At 35.1% G+C, this 18974-nt stretch overlaps 2 protein-coding genes across 2 annotated transcripts; both read left to right on the forward strand.

Moving 5' to 3' along the window:
• The first annotated feature begins 10701 nt into the window (after positions 1-10701).
• LOC125200770 (carnosic acid synthase-like) lies at positions 10702-12756 on the forward strand. The gene is made up of 2 exons (XM_048098532.1): positions 10702-11595; positions 12018-12756. The coding sequence occupies exons 1-2, from the start codon at positions 10702-10704 to the stop codon at positions 12621-12623; spliced, it is 1500 nt and encodes a 499-aa protein (XP_047954489.1). The 3' UTR covers positions 12624-12756.
• Positions 12757-16350: 3594 nt separating this feature from the next.
• LOC125200772 (probable carboxylesterase 9) lies at positions 16351-18538 on the forward strand. The gene is made up of 2 exons (XM_048098533.1): positions 16351-16995; positions 18021-18538. Exons 1-2 carry the CDS (start codon positions 16523-16525, stop codon positions 18499-18501), a joined length of 954 nt encoding a protein of 317 aa, XP_047954490.1. The 5' UTR covers positions 16351-16522; the 3' UTR covers positions 18502-18538.
• Positions 18539-18974: the final 436 nt, after the last annotated feature.

Raw genomic sequence — 18974 nt, forward strand, 5'->3', positions numbered from 1 at the left:
CAAACAATCTTAATCGCTTTCTTAGTTAAAGTTTACTTGTTTTCATCAACTAGTTATTCTGCAAACACTCATCGTTGTTGCTCTTTGGAAGTACTTTGTTATTTTCCAACATTTACGCTATGAAGTTTCTATTTCGCATGTCACTTTGGTTTGAGTTTGCTTCATTCTGCCTAGGGAAGTTAGATTTAGTTATTGCTTTCAATTTCGAAGTGTTTTCTATTGGGGAGTTGTTGATTTGAAATTGTAGCTAAGTTAGTCAAATTTTCGTGCATGAGTTTCTTTTCTGCGCCGTGATTATCACCTTGCATGTCAGCCAGTAGAAGTAAAGTTGCAGTTTACCGTTTAATTTAAGTTTAAGCATTTTAATCGATGGATCTTGAGTTTGAATGCATGAATCTGAAGTTTAGTTATGGTGTCTGTGTTCATATGATTTTCGTCAATACTTGGTGAGGAAGAAAACGTCAAAATCAACTTTATTTGGTCTACTTTTGCTTTTAAGTTACTTTTTACTTTTGTTCCCTACTTTTCAGAGGTACTATCCAGACTTGTCAGAAAGCCCCCAGCCATCAGATACACTTTGTTCTCTAACTTTCCTCTTTTAGTAACTTTCTACTTTCCACATGTCTCTGATACACCTTGTCCCCTACTTTCACGAACACTCCCACATGTCTGTTATTTTCCCGCCTACTAGTCAGTAGAGTACTACCTTATTTCCTGTCTAGGTAAATCTCAACCCAAGCGTGGTAGCTAACCAAACACCCAGGAAAGTCACCACAGTTATCTAAACGTGTCCATCCTCGTGGGATTCGACCCTTACCTCCACTATACTAATCAGTAGAAGTGGGTTGAGGAAATTTGTATGAAGTCCGGTCTCGGTCGTCATATCAACGACTCAGCTGGGTCGGGAATCTCTTCCTGATCAGTTGGATACACTCCAATTCCACGTGCGAATCCATCGAGGACATAAGACCCAGACCGAACCACATCACATTCCCGTCTGCTGCAACGAGTAGCTGTGCAGAGCCGGAGGGTACAGTCTATGACAACTTGAAGGAGTTCCACACCCGCCTCCAGATAGGCCATTTGGAGGCGAAGCACAAGGTGCTTGACAACCTAGTGGAGGTGATGAAGGAGGACGAGAAGAATGTGCTGTTGTGATTGTAAGGAGCAATATTGGAGCGTTGATCCATTTGCTCACCGCCACTTCGCCTTGGACCGGGAGGTCGAGAGAAGCGATGGCGCGAGAGAAAAGGTTGTAGCCGCCCCTTTTTTCGGATGAAGTATGAACAAAGGCGGATGGACATTTCACTACTTAATTCAGGGTCAACATTGTCATTTTCTATCATTTTACGCATGTGGCAATTTGAAGAAAGGCTTGTACCAAACACACGTTAATGAGTAATTTTCTTAATGTGGGCAATTTGTAATTTGTCTACACCATTTTCAAGAGTTTTAAATTCTTCAATTTTAAGGAAACCTTTAATTTCTTGAAGAACACCTTCTACAGAGGAGTTGTTCTTCGAATTGAACTTTGTCCATCTTCAGTCTTAGACCATCTCCAATCATACACCAAAAATGAGTTTTGGTGTAGAAATCTTCTCCAACCATACACCAAACTCAAACTCATTTTTAGTGTTTTTTATGAAACAACACCATATTTTGTGTTACTGCAAAAGTTTTGTGAGACAAAATCCCAAAAATGATGTAAATCTTAAATTTGGTACAAATGGTTGGAGTAAAATTATTTTTTGGTGTACATATACTTAAAAATGGATTTAAGTTTAGTGTAAATAATTGGAGATGGCTAGAAAGGTGATTTCTTGGCTCGAAGACAAACCAGAATCAGTCCAACGTAAAAACTTGTAATCATATAAATAAGACAGTGGAACATTACGAGGAGTACTTAATATGAAAAATTATTTGAATATTTCGTAAACATCCAATTTTTAATTAACAATTTATGAATATTTTTTTCATTTTTACGATCTACTCCCTCCGTCCTACAAAGATTGTCCCATTTTTCCATTTCCGTCCGTTCCACAAAATTTGTCCCATTTCATTTTTACCATTTTTGGTAGTGGACCTCATATTCTACCAACTCATTCCTACTCACATTTTATTATAAAACTAATACTTTAAAAGTAGGACCCACATCCCATCAACTTTTTCAACTCACTTTTCATTACATTTCTTAAAACCCGTGCCGGATCAAAGTGGGACTATCTTTGTGGGACGGAGGGAGTACTATGTTACGATATTTTATTTTCATTTTTCAGTTTTGATTATTATATAATGTTTTTATTTTAATATTCTGGGACTTAAAAGTTTAGGTTCAAATGAACATATTATTTCTAGATATACTATACTAGGGGAATGATCAATTGCTAACTCATCATTTAATTGCTAACTACAACTAATTTAAGGCCATATGATTTTAGAAAACGTGTGGTATACAATTTGTCACGTGTAATTTTTGTTTTTATTAATAAAATCAAAAAAGATAAAAAAAAAAACTCCAAATTAGGGTTTTGGATGAAAATGTCAATATAGTGTTTCGAAAATATCAACACAATGCTTTGAGAATGTCAACACAATGCTTTAAGAATGTTAACTCATTGCTTATATTGACATTCTACATGTATTATATTGACATATTTTATATAGTATGTTGACATTTCTGCTTGTACGAAAATATTTAAAAAAATTGAAATTTTTTTCAAATTTTGACGTCGGAACATATGCATGTAGGATATCGTTGGAATCCTTATGAAATTATCTTTAATTTGATATATGTTATATGAATTTAAAGTTTTGGGATTTCTTTTAAAAGTTAGTTATAACTAAACATGTAGTTAATTGACATTAATACCCCTATTGATATTTTTTGAAATTAATCTTATGGTCTTATTGACGTTTTTCGTTGATCGTATTGACATTTAGGGATTAATGATCTAAGCCCTTAATTTGAATATCTAATGGCTATTATTTAGTTGTAGTTAGCAATTAAGTTATGAGTTAGCAATATAACACTCCACATACTATACTATCTCAGTCCAAAAAAATAGATTAGGATTACCATTTTGGATCATCTACCAAAATTAGACAGGTGAAAACAGGGACGGAGACACCGGCGGCCAGCGGTGGCTTGGCCGTAACCGGACCCAGACACCCCCCTCCCCCCCATGCAGCTGGACTTCGCCCGATCTCCCCCTAGCTTTGGATGGCCTGAAATTTGATGTAGAAGAAGAGTAGAAGAATATCCCTAAATTGAAGAAGAAGAGTTGTCCCTAATTGAAGAAGACGACGCAGTGTAGTTGGGTTTTCAAGTGGGTCCCTAATTTTTTTTATTGGACTTTAAGTTGGGCCTTTATATTTTATTGGTACGTAATTTTATTTGAAAATGAAAAAAATAATGTAGCCCTAATTCAAGCCCAAATCTAAAATTACAATAGAGGCTCTTCTCCTTCTAAAACTGGAATAGAGGCAGCGAATTATAGCATAGCTTTGGAGTCGGACTGTGGAACAGAGGCAGTGAATTACAGCCTGTATTTTCTAGAAAATCAAAGGTTTGATTCTTGATTGATGGTTGGATGAATGATATCTTAGTTGTATATACCAAGAGGGAAATTTTTAACAAAATTTAAAATGAGAACATTTTTCGACGATTTCAAGAAATGGTGACACGTCGAAAATAGTTATCATCTAGAGTCTCATAAAAATTGTAAAGACATTTTGTTTTGGTTGAATATTTTATTATTATTTTTTTTATTTTTTTTTTTAAATTTCAGCACCGGCTAATTTGAAAGTCTTGTTTCGTCCCTGGATGGAAAGTTTTAAACACTACTGATACTACTAATGTAACAGCCCGCCCTCTTAGGGTACAATAAATGCGGCGACTGCTACCAAACAGAGTTAAAAGAATTTAACATAGGCTAGGGTTTCATTTAAAGAGACTTGACCTAAGTATTAAACGAACTATCAGAGTCGCAAGTCAAAGGTTTAATCAAGAGAAATAAATGAAGGATAAGTACTATAAAGTATGATCAAAACTGAAGGATTCAATAAATCCCAATGATATCACAAGATGTCTCAAGATTCTAAAACGAAAGGAACAAGTGCAAAATATCCAAATAATACTAAAGTGTTTCAAAGAAAATTCAGCGGAAACGACCAAGAGAAAGTGCAACTATGTGTGGAGACACAACTACGCTTGAAGTTCAAAACACCCATCTTAATTAGTTAATATGCTCAACACCCGCCACCGCTCGTCGTCGTTCAACCTGCACATAAGGAAAACACATGCAGGGCTGAGTATTTTGAAATACTCAGTGAACTCGTTGCCAAAAAATTTTATAAGTTATGTCACCCTTACCATAGTGAACTCGAGGTTTTACACTTTTCAAGATAAATATTCAACGAGTATCACAAAAATATTTCCATAGATTGGCCAATGAAACAACTCCCCAATTTCCTCATCACTTTCCACAATCTCATCATTTCCATAGTGCGACGAAAGTGTGGCCACACTTTTCGCCCACGAGACCGGCCGACTAGCAAGGACGGCTCCCGATCCCATCGTGTACACAGCCTGGTAGGGTTTGCGGCCCGTACTCAGACTCGAATTCGTTTAAACATATCCATAGCCACTGTAGCCTAATGGAGCGTACTCACAAACTAGGCATCAGACACACAATATCATCACAAAACAAACATAGGCATGGCATAACAGTTAAACCACCCTTATCTCTCCACTTTCATAAATTTGCAACATAAAAGAGTTTAGGAATAAAGCCTACCTCGACTACTTAGATTTCAAGTATGTTCTTTCCTTTGTTATCCTGCTTCGCAACCGAGGTTTCACCTTTTAATCATATAGGCATATATCACAAATCAGATTCAACACAAACTCCTAACTCATGCATGTCTCAACGCTTTTCCCTTTTCCCATCGATTTATCTTAACGTCATCAATCAAGGCCATGTTCATCACATAAGTTCCATTCGCATCTCAACTCTAGATCTAACATCAACATATGTCACACAAGAGTATTTTGCCAACATACACACAACACACACACGCACACACACTCGCCACACCCACACGCACACACGCCACACACATGCATACATATTTCCATATCCCCTTTATCCCACTTTCACTCAACAAGATGCATGAGGGTTCAAGAATACCGATTAATCGGTTAGAAAGAAGAGGAATCGAGTAGAAAGAAGAAGATTAATATGAGAATACCTTTTTGAGAATAACGAACGGTAGAAACGAAGTAAAGACTTGGTTCTTCAAAAATCTTGAGGCTCAAACTCTAATTCTTCTCAAAGGATGAAGGATTATTGGAGTAAAGTAGAAGAAAATTGAGAGAGAGTGGAGAGAGGGAGGGGGCGAAAATTGTGATGGCTAGGGTTAGGGGTTTCTCTTATTTATAGTGCTCAATAAGATCTTTAGGTAAATAATATAGAGTATTTGGTAAGATTTGATTCTCCATAATTAATTAAAAACAAATATTGTGGAGTAGAGAGGAAGAAAAAGATCTAGGGTTCAAGCATGGGGATTTTCGAAATATATGGCTTTTAATTAGCCAAGACTTTGTTTTGTATATTTTACGGAGTAGAATAAAATATCACGGGGCAAAATAAAAATCCTCCCCATTGGGAAAAGAAATAGGCATGTATTTGCTCCTTTAAATAAGGAATGGATCTTTAATATTAACTAAAATAAGATATGGCAAGATCTCCTTGAGGTATGGAAAGATTTGGTAGAATATTTAAATTATAGGTATGGAAGGAAATCAATAAGGGATCAATTAAAAATAAAATAATTCTTCCTTCCCAAATATAGGTGATTTTCGAAAATCACCTTAAAACAATAGGGTTCGATTTTTCTTATTAGGAAATAGAGAATAATTGGGTTTTGGATTTAATTTGGATAAATATCCCAAGAATTAAATTAAATCCGGAAAAATGGGATTTTCTCCACTAAGGCTATGATTTTCGAAAATTCCAAGGAAAAGGTTATGGAATAGTATCCTAAAAATCTCACTCACCCTTAAATAATGAAATCATCACATAATTTCACCTTTAATTCAAATATTCGCATGCCACGTCATATAATCAACAAGTTTGACTTTTCAAACTTCCAACGCAACCCTAGACTTGACTCGGTCATAAGAACTCATACAATAAATTCATTCATCAATTAATTCACGTCTCCCACATCATCAATAAAATTTTAGGACTCTAAAATTAGGGTTCGAAAATCCGGGATGTTACAACTAATAATGTGAATCTCACAACTCACTAACACTACTTCTATCACATTTTCACTAACACTACTTCTATCACATTTTCCATGCCCTAATGGTTTATATTATGGTCAGTAATAATTTGTCTAGAGCATGGTAATTTTGCGATAAAACAGAGGCTAATTTTATCTTTGATTTCGTTGTTTATTCAATTAAAATACTGAGATAATATTCAAGTATAGTATAGTAGATATGTAGTCATGTAGACAAGTAGATAATGACTTTGGTAGTCTAAAAATATAATAATACTCTAATCAGAAAATTAGAAAATATGCAAAGGAAAGTGAAATTTGGTCGACTAATAAAAAATATATATAAGTATTCACACTACTGAGATAATATTCAAATATAGTATAGTAGAGTAATACGTAGTCATGTAGACTAGTACATAATGACTTTGGTAGTCTAAACATATAATAATATTCTAATCAGAAAATTAGAAAATATGCAAAGGGACGTGAAATTTGGTCGACTAATAAAAAATATATATAAATATTCATACTGGAGATTGGTATTCCCTCCGTCCATTATTTAGTCACATTTTGACTTGACATGAGATTTACGAAATTAATTAACACTGCAAAGAAAAATTGTAAAATGAATTAGTAGAAAGTGGACTCCTTTTTTGTATATTGGTTTTATTATCGACTATGAGTCCATGAGCATAATGAGTTAAGTGAATAGTAAATTATCTTGCCTAAAATGGAAAAAATAAATGAGATTTTAAATCGTGGTCATCTCAAAATAGCAAAAGGAGATATTATTTCACGAAAGAGGAGGCAGTGTTATATTAGTCAAATTATCCGTCTATCTTCTACTAATACCAGTACTATTAATTATATATACTAATGTTTTATAACCTACTCCGTATATGATCTGAAGGCTGGGGAGAGAAAATGAGTACATAGAGTTGAGAGATTCTTTCTATTTATTTTTAGAGAAAATGAGTACATAGAGTTGAGAGATTCTTTTTATTTATTTTTAAATTTCATGAATTAAAAACTACATTGTTTAGTACACAGACAACCACATTAGCTATTTTAAACACCAATATGGTTGAAAACTAGAAATACGTTGTCCACAATTGCGAAAATAGTGCAAACTATCATTGTTTCTCGTGCTAATTTTCCAACTAGCTATATTTTTGAAACGTTAGTAAAAAGTCAAATCAACCAAAGTACAGTTAATTCAAACATACACTCATAGTATATTCAAAGATATAATATCACGTCAGACATAATAAATTCAGTGGATTATACAACTATTTAATTGATCATAATATTTTAAGCCCGAAAATTGTTACTACATTATGTTATGCGGGTTAATTATTATACTTTTATCATTTGCATGTCATTATATACATCAAAACTGTGTACTTGTGTAGTAATAAAACAATTTAAATGCTAGTCAAACTATGTTAGTCTATGCAGAAATGCTAGTAGCATAATTAAGGTGTTTTTCTAATTCATTGCCAACCTTCAAACTGCAGATTACAAACACACACAAAAAACACTATTAAACAACCTAGACTAGCTAGCTATTAATTAAATTGGTAAGCTATGTTTATATATTTCATTTCGGCCAATAGTTAAAAATATATAACCCTAATTCTTTGATTATATGAAATTCGAATAATTAAGTTAGCGAAAACTAGCAAAATACTAAAATATATTTAGTAGTAGCAATAAAATCAACTTCAGTGAATACTAGTAGTATTTTTAAATTTTATCTGACTATATAGAACCCTGAGGACAAAATTCATAGTAAAATTAACTTTAACATGAATTTCAACAAAACAAAGTTCGGTCTAAACTATATACTCCCTCCGTCCCATAAAAATATATGCACTTTCTATATTCGTCTGTTCCATAAAAATATGTGCATTCTATTTTTGAAATATTATATTCTCATTATCCATTAACACTGCTTTAAATATCATTCTCATCCTCTCTCTTACTTTACCATACCATTCTCCTCATCTCTTTTTTACTTTACCAATTTTATCTTAATTCTCGTATCATTCACATTGTCCATATTTTAATGGGACGGAGGGAGTATATAAAGCAGTGAAAAAAGCAATACCTAAGAGAGGTTTTCATCCGTGATTAACAATTAAATAATTAGAAATAAAAATAACATTAATTCATTTGTCCCCATCATATGAATATAAGTTTCAATTAACTATTTTAGCTCCATCCGCAATTAAATTCCGAATCTTTTATTTTGTCATTTTAGGATTTCCACAATTTAAAATCCATTTTCTTTTTTCTATATAGAAACAAGAGACCTAAGAGACCTACAATACAAGAAGAAACTAAAACAAACCAAAAATGCAACTCTTGATTGTTTTGTCCCTTGCCTTCCTAGCAGCATGCCTCATCTACTCAAGGTGGCAACCACGTAGCAACAACAAGTCCCCTCCAGGCCCCCCTCGTCTTCCGATAATCGGAAACATGCTACAACTCGGCCGAAATCCCCACAAGTCCCTCGCCTGCCTCTCCAAAAAATAGATAACCTAATTCTTTGTTCAATGCAATTCGCATTACTCCCTCCGTTCATGAAATGTTGTCCACTTTTGTCATTGCGGTTCGTCCACGAAATGTTGTCCACTTTGCATTTTTTCCATTTTTAGTAAATGGACCACACTTTCCACTAACTAATTTTCCTCTTATTCTTTTATAAAACTAATACTATATATTAATGTATGACTCATATTGCACTAACTTTTTCCACTCACTTTTCTCTACATTTCTTAACACTCGCGCCGTATAAAACGTGGACAACATTTCATTGATGCAAGGAGTATATTGTTAGCGAAACAAGCTAAATAATATCGGTAGTACTTACTGCATGTAGTAGCAATAAAATCAACTTCAATGATCTTTTTTTTTTAATTTTATCTGATTAGAACCCTGAGCACAAAATTCATAGTAAAAATTAACTCTAACATGAGTTTCAACGAAACAAAGTTCGGTCTAAATGTAAAGTGGTGAAAAAAATTCCTAAGAGATGTGTTCATCCACGATTAGGGGTGGCGCGGTACGGTATACCGCACCGAGAATGTCATACCGCATACCGTACCGCAAATTGTCGTATGAGAAAATGTCATACCTATACCTTACCGAATTTTTCGGTATGATAATTTCTGATACCGTTACCATACCGTTTATGCGGTATATCATACCGTATTTCGGTATACCGCACTTTTATGTATACCTAAATGGTGTATTGCATATGGAGTACGGTATACCAAAATAAGGTATGACATATCGTTATACCTGTGTTTCATACTAAAAAAATCCTATTTTATAATCAAATATATAAAATAAAATATCACCTATTTAAATAATTTCCAAATAAATAAAACTACACCACAATCTAGTCTTATTCAAAAAAAATCAAATCAACAAAACTTCAACAATCAAATTACAGTGGACTGGATTTGCATCTCTGCGTGAGTGCGTTTGGGGTTGGGGGCAGAGAAACTAAAATGTGAAAGTAGAGTTAGAGATTTTAACTTTTCAACCATTTTTATATAATTTATAAAAATAATATATATATATATAGGGGCATGTTAGGGTGCCACCACCCCTTAAAATAACACCATACCACCATTCCTAGCCAATCATTTGTACACGTGGACGAATAATAAGTTGACACGTGGCAAAAAAAAAAAAAAAAAAAACGCCAAAAAAGACGGGCAAGCAATATGCTGGCCTTTAAAAAGCAATTTTTCTTGAACAACAATATCCAACACGTTAGACAAAGCAATCTATAAATTGCTGTCTAACGTGTTGGATATTGCATGTGTAACGTTTATAATATTGCTGTATAAGCGTTGTCACGTTGTCATTTTAAGAGGGGTTGTCATTTTAACACAAACCTATATATATATATATATATACCAAATTTTTGGCAAATACTATGTATGCGGTATACCGCGGTATAAAAAAATCTATACAGTTATCGTACCAAAATATATCGGTAAGATATCATATCATACCGCAACTTACGGTATACCGTAAATTCGGTATTTTTGATATATTTTTAGTACGGTAAGTGCGATATTTCGATATATTTAGTCATCCCTATCTGCGATTAACGTTGAAATGATTAGGAATAAAAATAGTAATTCATCCGTCCCCGAATATAAGTTTCGATTCCCAATCTGTTTTTATCTACGATTCCATTTTACTATATAATTTGAAATATCCGCAATATAAATATTTATTTATTCTTTTCAAATTCTGGTATGCCAACCTCGCATCCCAATGAAGAAATATGGAGTAAATACTAAAAAATGTGATGAGTCAGCCAGATTAGGTTATTGACTTTCTATATAAAGATAAACAAGAGGCATGCAAAAGAAAACAAACAAACCAATAATGCAACTCTTGATTGTTCTATCCCTTGCCTTCCTAGCAGCATGCCTCGTCTACTCAAGGTGGAAACCACGTAGCAACGGCAAGTCCCCTCCGGGCCCCCCTCGTCTTCCGATAATCGGAAACATGCTCCAACTCGGCCGAAACCCCCACAAGTCCCTTGCCCGCCTCTCCAAAACCTACGGCCCCTTGATGTCCCTCAAGCTCGGCAACCAGCTCGCCGCAGTCGTCTCGTCGCCCGAACTAGCAAAAGAAGTGCTCCATAAACAAGGCCTCGTGTTCGCGAAGGCCTTCACGCCGATCGCGGTGTGCGTGCTCGGCCACGACGAGGTCTCGATGCCCATGATCCCCGCCAGCTCCGATCAATGGAAGAAACTGCGAAGAATAGCAAGAGAGAAGCTCTTCTCCAATCCAGCTCTCCAAGCCAGCCAAGAAATCCGGCAGGAGAGGCTGCGAAAGCTCGTCGAATACATCACTAAGTGCAGCGGAGAGGGCCGAGCAATGAACGTCGGAGAAGCCACCTTCACCACCATGACAAATCTCATGTTTTCTACCCTTTTCTCCATCGAACTCGTCGAGTACGCCTCCACCGATGCTGCTGCTCCTAAATCGGAATTCAGGGAGCATGTTAACGCTATCACGAGGTACATAGGCGTTCCGAATGTCGCCGATTTCTTCCCCATCTTTGCTCCTTTGGATCCGCAACGATTGAGGCGAAAGCTCACTTATCACCTCGGGAGTCTGCTCGAGTTGGTGCAGGGCCTCATCGATGAGCGGTTGCAAGCAAGAACGACATCGTCTTACCAGAAGAAGACCGATTTCCTCGAAACCCTACTTGATATCTCTCAAGGAAATGAGTATGATTTAAGTGTTCGAGAGATTAAGCATTTGTTGGTGGTAAGTAACTTACAATACTTTTAAATTTGTTTATTATTGGGAAATTGTTGAGAAATTCTGGTATGTCCTGCAAATTTGAAAATCGGCAAGAAAAACCGAAAAGTTTGAATTAGTTCGCAGTTAATAAGAAAAATTTTGTTATTATATCTGCCAAAAAATGGATGTCACCGCGGGTGAATTAAATAAAATGTAAAGAAAAGAGTTTTGTTTAGTTTGAAAAAATCAACAATAAGTTACAAGTAAGCGATCAAATTTTTTCGCGTGATGATAATTGCGAATAAGATTGATTTTTCCAACTTATTTTCAAATGTATGGGACTAGCTAGGATTTGACAAAACTTCAAGATTCGCCCTTCAGTTTGACCTTTGATTTTTTAATGTTTATTGATGAATTAGTTCTAACCAATATTATATACACATCAGGATCTAATTATTGCTGGGTCAGACACAAGTGCAGCCACATCGGAATGGACAATGGTGGAATTACTACTCCACCCAGACAAAATGACAAAGCTGAAAGCAGAACTCAAGAGTGTTCTTGGAGGGAAGAAAATAGTGGAAGAAACCGACATCTTGGGACTTCCATACTTGCAAGCCACCATAAAAGAATTGCTCAGATATCATCCCGTTGCGCCACTATTATCTCCACATGTCGCGGAACGGGAAACGGAAGTGAGTGGATATACAATCCCTAAAGACACTAAGGTATTTGTCAACATTTGGGCGATTTCTAGAGATCCAAACATATGGAAGAATCCAGATAGTTTTGAGCCTGAGCGATTTTTGGATAGTGAAATAGATTTTCGAGGGCAACATTATGAGTTGATCCCCTTCAGTTCGGGGCGGAGAAATTGCCCTGGCATGCCGCTAGCTAGCCGCATGCTGCCATGCATGATCGCAACAATGTGTCATAACTTCGACTGGAAACTTGAAAAAGGGGCCGAATCAAAAAAACTCCAAAGAGAAGATATGTTTGGGCTAGCTCTACAAAAGAAAATTCCCCTAAGAGCTATTCCCATCAAGGTTTAATGCCAATTAATATCTGTGTAATTAATGTGAAATAAATTGGCTTAATACGTTATTCTTGCTTTAGAAATAATACTAAGAAAGAGATATCTCCCTTTCGGTGGTGTCTATACTTTCAATTGTTTTTAATTAATGCTTTTATTTTTCTTGAACGAATTTTTGTTTATGTTTTAAAATTGAAGAATACATGTACTTTCTTAGTTACGCCTGTATATCAAATTAACCTTTTAAATCGATTTTCAGTTATAAAATATTAGTTACAATTCATGACGGTAAAATCGAGTTGAACTACAGAAATTTTGTGGGTCCCGTGTGGATAAGATTTACTTTAGTAATTAGTTTATATTTTATTTATTTATTTTTACTTGAAATTTTAATACTGTACTATTTATTATCGAAAGTTTATTGAATAATATTATTGAGTGAAAGAAGACTCTTTTCTATCTTATTCTCCCTTTTATTTTATTATTTTTAGCTTTAATTTTTATTATCATTTTTATAAAAAAAATTGCAGAAAAGTAAAATGAGTCTATTAACATGAGACGGAGGTAATAGTATTAAATGTGAAAGAAAAATTGGAACTGCTGGATGGAAAATAATGCACAGTCCTTTCCAAAATGAGCAGTTTTGGATCACCTGCACTTCTTACTCATTTTTACAATGTGTTGACATTGTATCGAGGGGTTTGAAGTTTGTATAATATATAGAATTTGTATTTTATCACTGCCGAAGAAAGTATTATATATATACATACACCGACACAGTGGCGGATTAGGGAGGGGGCGACCGCCCCTCCCTGGCGATCTGCTACCATGGATCCGGACGTGATTTTTCCATTGTCACCTCCTCCGATAGCTTACAACGTTGCCCCTCCCCCCTCGGTTAGCTTCCAATAAATTTTATTTCGCTCCTTGTGTTTTAGGATCTTGGATCCGCCACCGCACCATACATACATATGTCTTGTTGGATACTTATTGATTTAATAAATAAGAGTATATATATAACTGAACCCTAAAAAATTGATTTGCACCTTTTGAGTCTCCAACGTGGAAAAATCTATGTTACACGGATCTGATAAGGAAAATTCATGTTTAAAGTATTTCGATTAAAATATTTTTCCTATAAAATTATGAACGCTGTATAAGTCATTTTATTCATAAAATTATTAATTTTCTACAAGGCCATAATTTAATAAAATTAATAAATGTCATTTTTTTCCTCATTACTTTGCTTAAAGAATGATTAACTATAGTAGAAATAAATTACCAAATAAAAAAAATTAACCAGTTAAATTAGTTCGTAGATCCTTTATTTATAATCAATTAATTTACCATGAAAAACAAAATAAAAATCATAATGATCTGCCCCCTTTCTAGATTCAAGCATAGGATTCGAAACCAATTTAATTTCTGGTCTATGTCACATGTTAATGGGCCAATTTAGTAATATTTTATATACATTGATGTATATAAAATATTACTATAATAAGTATATTTTGTATATAAACTTTCCCCCCTAGTATTTCAATAGAACCAAAAATCATTAAGTGTTCAAAGACCCAAACGTGAGTCTCTGCTTGAAACTAGACAAAAAAGAGAAGAAAAGTTGCGCAAAAGAAAAATCAAACATGTGGAAACTTTCAAGATGGAATTTGGGAGAAAATATTCAAAGTTTTCTGGCCCCTCTTGTACTGCGTGGGAGACTCCATCGTTTTATTCATAAATTAATGCGTCTCCCACCGTTTTATTCATAAATGTTTCACCTTATAAGAATAATCAAAGTCATTATTTTCTAGATATTTCGTTTACTTTTAAATGCTTGTCATATTTTCTACTTTAATCATGATCTACAACACATCAAATTATACGGCAATAGGAAGACATAAAAGGATAAATTTCTTGCTTGGTAAAAATGAACATTTTTAATTTGTCCTCGAACTTTCCAAATACTATGAATTTGCCCCAAATCTTAAACACTCTGATAGTTTATAGTCCATGAATTGCTTCTAATAACCAATTTATGGTAAATCTTTTGGCCATGTCGTCTATTCTAAAATGTGTGTTTTTATCACATGGAACTTCATCTACTATGCATTTGGGGCATAACACTTGAAACGAGAGAGAAAAAAAAAATATGCACTACGAGATTAAAATATATGCATATACTAAACATAAATCTACAAAACTACGGGATGGGGGAGCATTAGGATGTCAAAGACCACTAATCTCATTCATTAGATTTAGATTCAGATGTTTAAGATCTCTTCTTGCTTGTGTTTTCGATGTACATTAAATGGCAGATTAGTCATTTTAGATTAATCTTTCGCACGATTTGAGGATGGCAAAATTAACGAATACATGACACACTATTAATTTTAACTTTTCTGGCGAAGTCGACACTGCATGGGTCTTCTTCTCTGGAATTTTTGTTTTAATTTTAAAGGTAGCGAAATTTCTTTAATTTTAGTGTAAATACATTAATGGCGATGGCAACTTTCAGGTCAATGTTCTCACGTCCACACAATATGAGATTTTAGCTGGAATCGTGCTCGGTCAAATGACTTTAACCAAGTTTGAATGTGACGAGAAACATTGAATTTTTATGAAATTAAATGATATAGCGTCGATCGACGTTCATAGTAGATGATCGTGGTATATTCATTTTTTCTAAATGGATTAATCACGATGAGTGAATAATGTAGGTTAAAGTTGGTCACAATTGCAAGCTATGATAAAAACTTAGGGATTATACTATAAACTATTGGTTGAGAGAACCTTATTAAACATATACTCCCTTCATCACTAAAAAGTACTATGAACGTTTTAATTTTGGAATAATTAAACAACACATTACCCTTATGCATCATTTTATTTGCAACTTATATCATTATACTACACTACTATTGATGTGGAGTCCACTCTCCACTAACACTATTCACATTAATTACTTTTTATCTATTTATTACTTTACCAATTATATATTAAAATACGTGTCAAACCAAATGTTTATATTTTTCAGAGACTAATGAGAGTAGTATTTAATAAGACAAATTATTACACATAATCATTAAGTAAACCAAGATGGGCGGTAGAGCCCACACGTGCCGTCACCGCCCCGACACGCCACGCCTGCATGCCCTGTGCCTTGGACTTGGAAGCTCTTTGCCTCTCTGCATAGTTTTCTGTCAAAGTTCTGCTCCCGCCTACATCCAGTTGGCTAGAGCATGTTCTATTTCAATTATTTCTGTGTAATTCTTCTTCTACGTCCAGTTGGCTAGAGCATGTTCTATTTCAATTATTTCTGTGTAATTCTTCTTCGATTATTTTCCCTTTATTTTGGGTTGTATTGCACCCGACAAGTTCTGTATCTTTGTACCTAGTTTCCAACAAAACCAGTCCTTATATATGTGTACGCCCTATATTGCACGTTAGAGTAGGATTGTAAGTTGTAACTGTGAAAAAGTATGACTTCATAAATTGGTTTTTGCTGCTTATGATATGAAAATATCCACGACCACAAATTTTTATACAGATATATACATTCAAAATAATGATTGCACCATTAATCATATTCAAAATAAACGGCACATGATTGATACTAGTTAGTACTATTATTTATTCTAAAATAGATTTTCGTTTTAACCTAATTAATTATCATGTCCATGCATGATATTGTGTATATGTTGTATACTTTTCGTAAGGAGTATAATTAATTTTTCCCCATAACTAACACTAACAACCTATCAAGAAATCCCTTTGCTTCTTTCTCCATTTTTTAGCCAAAAATGTTAAAAATAATAGGCAGAAACAACGAAGTTTGAGGCCAACCAACAAACTCCCTAGTTTTGAGGTCAAAATTCATGACAAAGGATTTTAAAAAACAAGTCCTAAACTAGTTGATCGATGAAAAAAGAGCAAAAAATGTCGAAATTCAACCCTTACGATCACCTCAATGTGTCTCTAAATGAAGACGGGACGCTGACTCGGTACATGAAGCTCCCGGCCGCGCCTCCCAACAACGACCCCAGCGAGGCCGTGCTGAGCAAGGACGTGACGCTGAGCGCGGAGAAGAAGACGTGGATGCGGCTGTACCGGCCCTCGAAGATCTCCTCCGGCACCCGCCTCCCCGTGATACTATACTTCCACCCGGGCGGGTGGATCCAGATGAGCGTTGCCGAGAGCATCATCCATGAGTTTAGCAACCGCATGGCCGCTGAGGTGCCTTCTATACTCGTCGCCGTCGACTTCCGCCTTGCACCCGAGCACCGTCTCCCCGCGCAGTACGAGGACGCTATGGACGCCGTTGCATGGGTCCAGAAACAGGCCGACGACGGCGACGGCGAGCCTTGGATCAAAGACTATGGAGATCTCAATAGGTCTGATTTCTTTGTATCGTGACACTTTTATTTCAAAACCTATATTAAAGATAGAAATGATCTCTAAAAAATAATCTTACTGTTTAATCATTTACTTCACTATCAACAATTGATTTTGATTTTATAATTTGGTATCTCGCAATGCATTTCCTATATTTCAATTTATGATCAACCAATACTTTTAAGTATTTTTAGATATGAAGTTATGAACAACTTCATAATTGTTGGTAACTTGATATACGTGTTTATTTTTTATATTTCCACTCCATGGAATAGCTCTTTGCCGATTTTTCTTTATATTAAGCATGGTTTCTTCATTTCTCTCTATTTTGGATGCGAAAATAGTAGTAGTACTATTATAAGTTTTATACTACAATCGATAATTATTTTTTATCAGAAATAAAATACTACATTTGTCTACAAAATATAGTCTTATTTCTTTTTATTTTAGTCCAACCATAAAAATTAATCTTTATTAATTTCTATGTGCAAAGATAGTAAATATTGTGAATTTTTCTAGTATTTCGAAACATTTATCATAAATAGATTATTAAATCACTAGTATTGAAACACTTAATTTTTCATAGTACTATTAGTTAAATCAAATCTAATATCCTACTCCCTCTGTCCCCGATTAAGAGTCACACTTTTCTATTTCGGTCCGTCCCCAATTAAGAGTCACACTTCATTTTTACCATAAATGGTAGTAGGTCCCACATTCCACTAACTCACTTCACTCACATTTTATTATAAAACCAATATAAAAAAGTGGGCCCCACATTCCACTAACTTTTTCAACCAACTTTTCTTTACATTTTTTAAAAGCCGTACCCGGTCAAACTGTGACTGCTAATGGGGGACGGAGGGAGTATTATCCAAAGCTCTAAGACCACTAGATTTAGACACATTCTCTCCCTCCATCTATACTACTATTAATTTTATCATCTCCTATTTTTGATACATTTCTCTCTTTTAGCTCGAAATGAAATTAGTAGAAATAATGAGAGGTTAATTGATTCCCACAGATGTTACCTCTACGGCGTGAGCTGCGGCGCAAACATCGTGTACAACACGGCGCTGCGGCTGCCGGAGATGAAGCCGCAGCCGCTGAAGATCGCAGGGACGATTCTGAACCAGCCGTTCATCGGAGGGCAGAAGCGGACGAAGAGCGAGCTGAATCTAGCGACGGATCCGTACTTCCCGCTGCCGGTGATCGACCTGCTGTGGGAGCTGGCGCTGCCCGTGGGGACGGACCGGGACCACCGGTTCTGCAACCCGCTGGCGGACGCGGCGATGAAGGAGAAGGTGAGGAGCCTAGGGAGGTGCTTGGTGATCGGATTCGGCGGCGATCCGCTGGTGGACCGGCAGCAGGAGCTGGTGCAGATGCTGGTGGAGCGTGGGGTGCAGGTGGAGGCGCGTTTCGACGACATCGGATTCCATAACATTGATCTCATTGACAAGCGGAGGGCTAAGGCCATTCTTAATTTTATTAAGGAATTTGTATGATGATCAATCTTATTTTACGTCTACACTTTTGTTTTCATTTTTATGTGTGACATTACATATTTTTATTTTACATAGTATTAGCACGAATATACGAGTGTTTGTCTTGTATACTAATCATGTCTTAAACACTTCTCTCAATCAAACCTTATCAAAGTGTAAAAAAAATGTTACTATAAAATTTGGTGGTTCGTTTGATAACTTTAAAAATCAATTGAAAAATCATAAAATTTGAATTTATCCTCGATGACAAAAAATTTATGTAAAATTGTATTTATATGGCGATCGGAAAATCATACGTGGACTTCACTACCAGTGAATTAAATGATGTTGTCTATTCTTAAATAAAACTAACATTATTTTGTTAAACACTTACTAGCTAGCATCGTCTTAGGCAATCCTATTTTTATCGTATAACTGTAAACCAATTCAGATTTTATAATTTTATAAATTAATTTTTAAAATTGTGAAATAAA

The sequence above is a fragment of the Salvia hispanica genome, chromosome 1 (assembly GCF_023119035.1).
Source record: "Salvia hispanica cultivar TCC Black 2014 chromosome 1, UniMelb_Shisp_WGS_1.0, whole genome shotgun sequence".
Taxonomy (NCBI): domain Eukaryota; kingdom Viridiplantae; phylum Streptophyta; class Magnoliopsida; order Lamiales; family Lamiaceae; genus Salvia; species Salvia hispanica.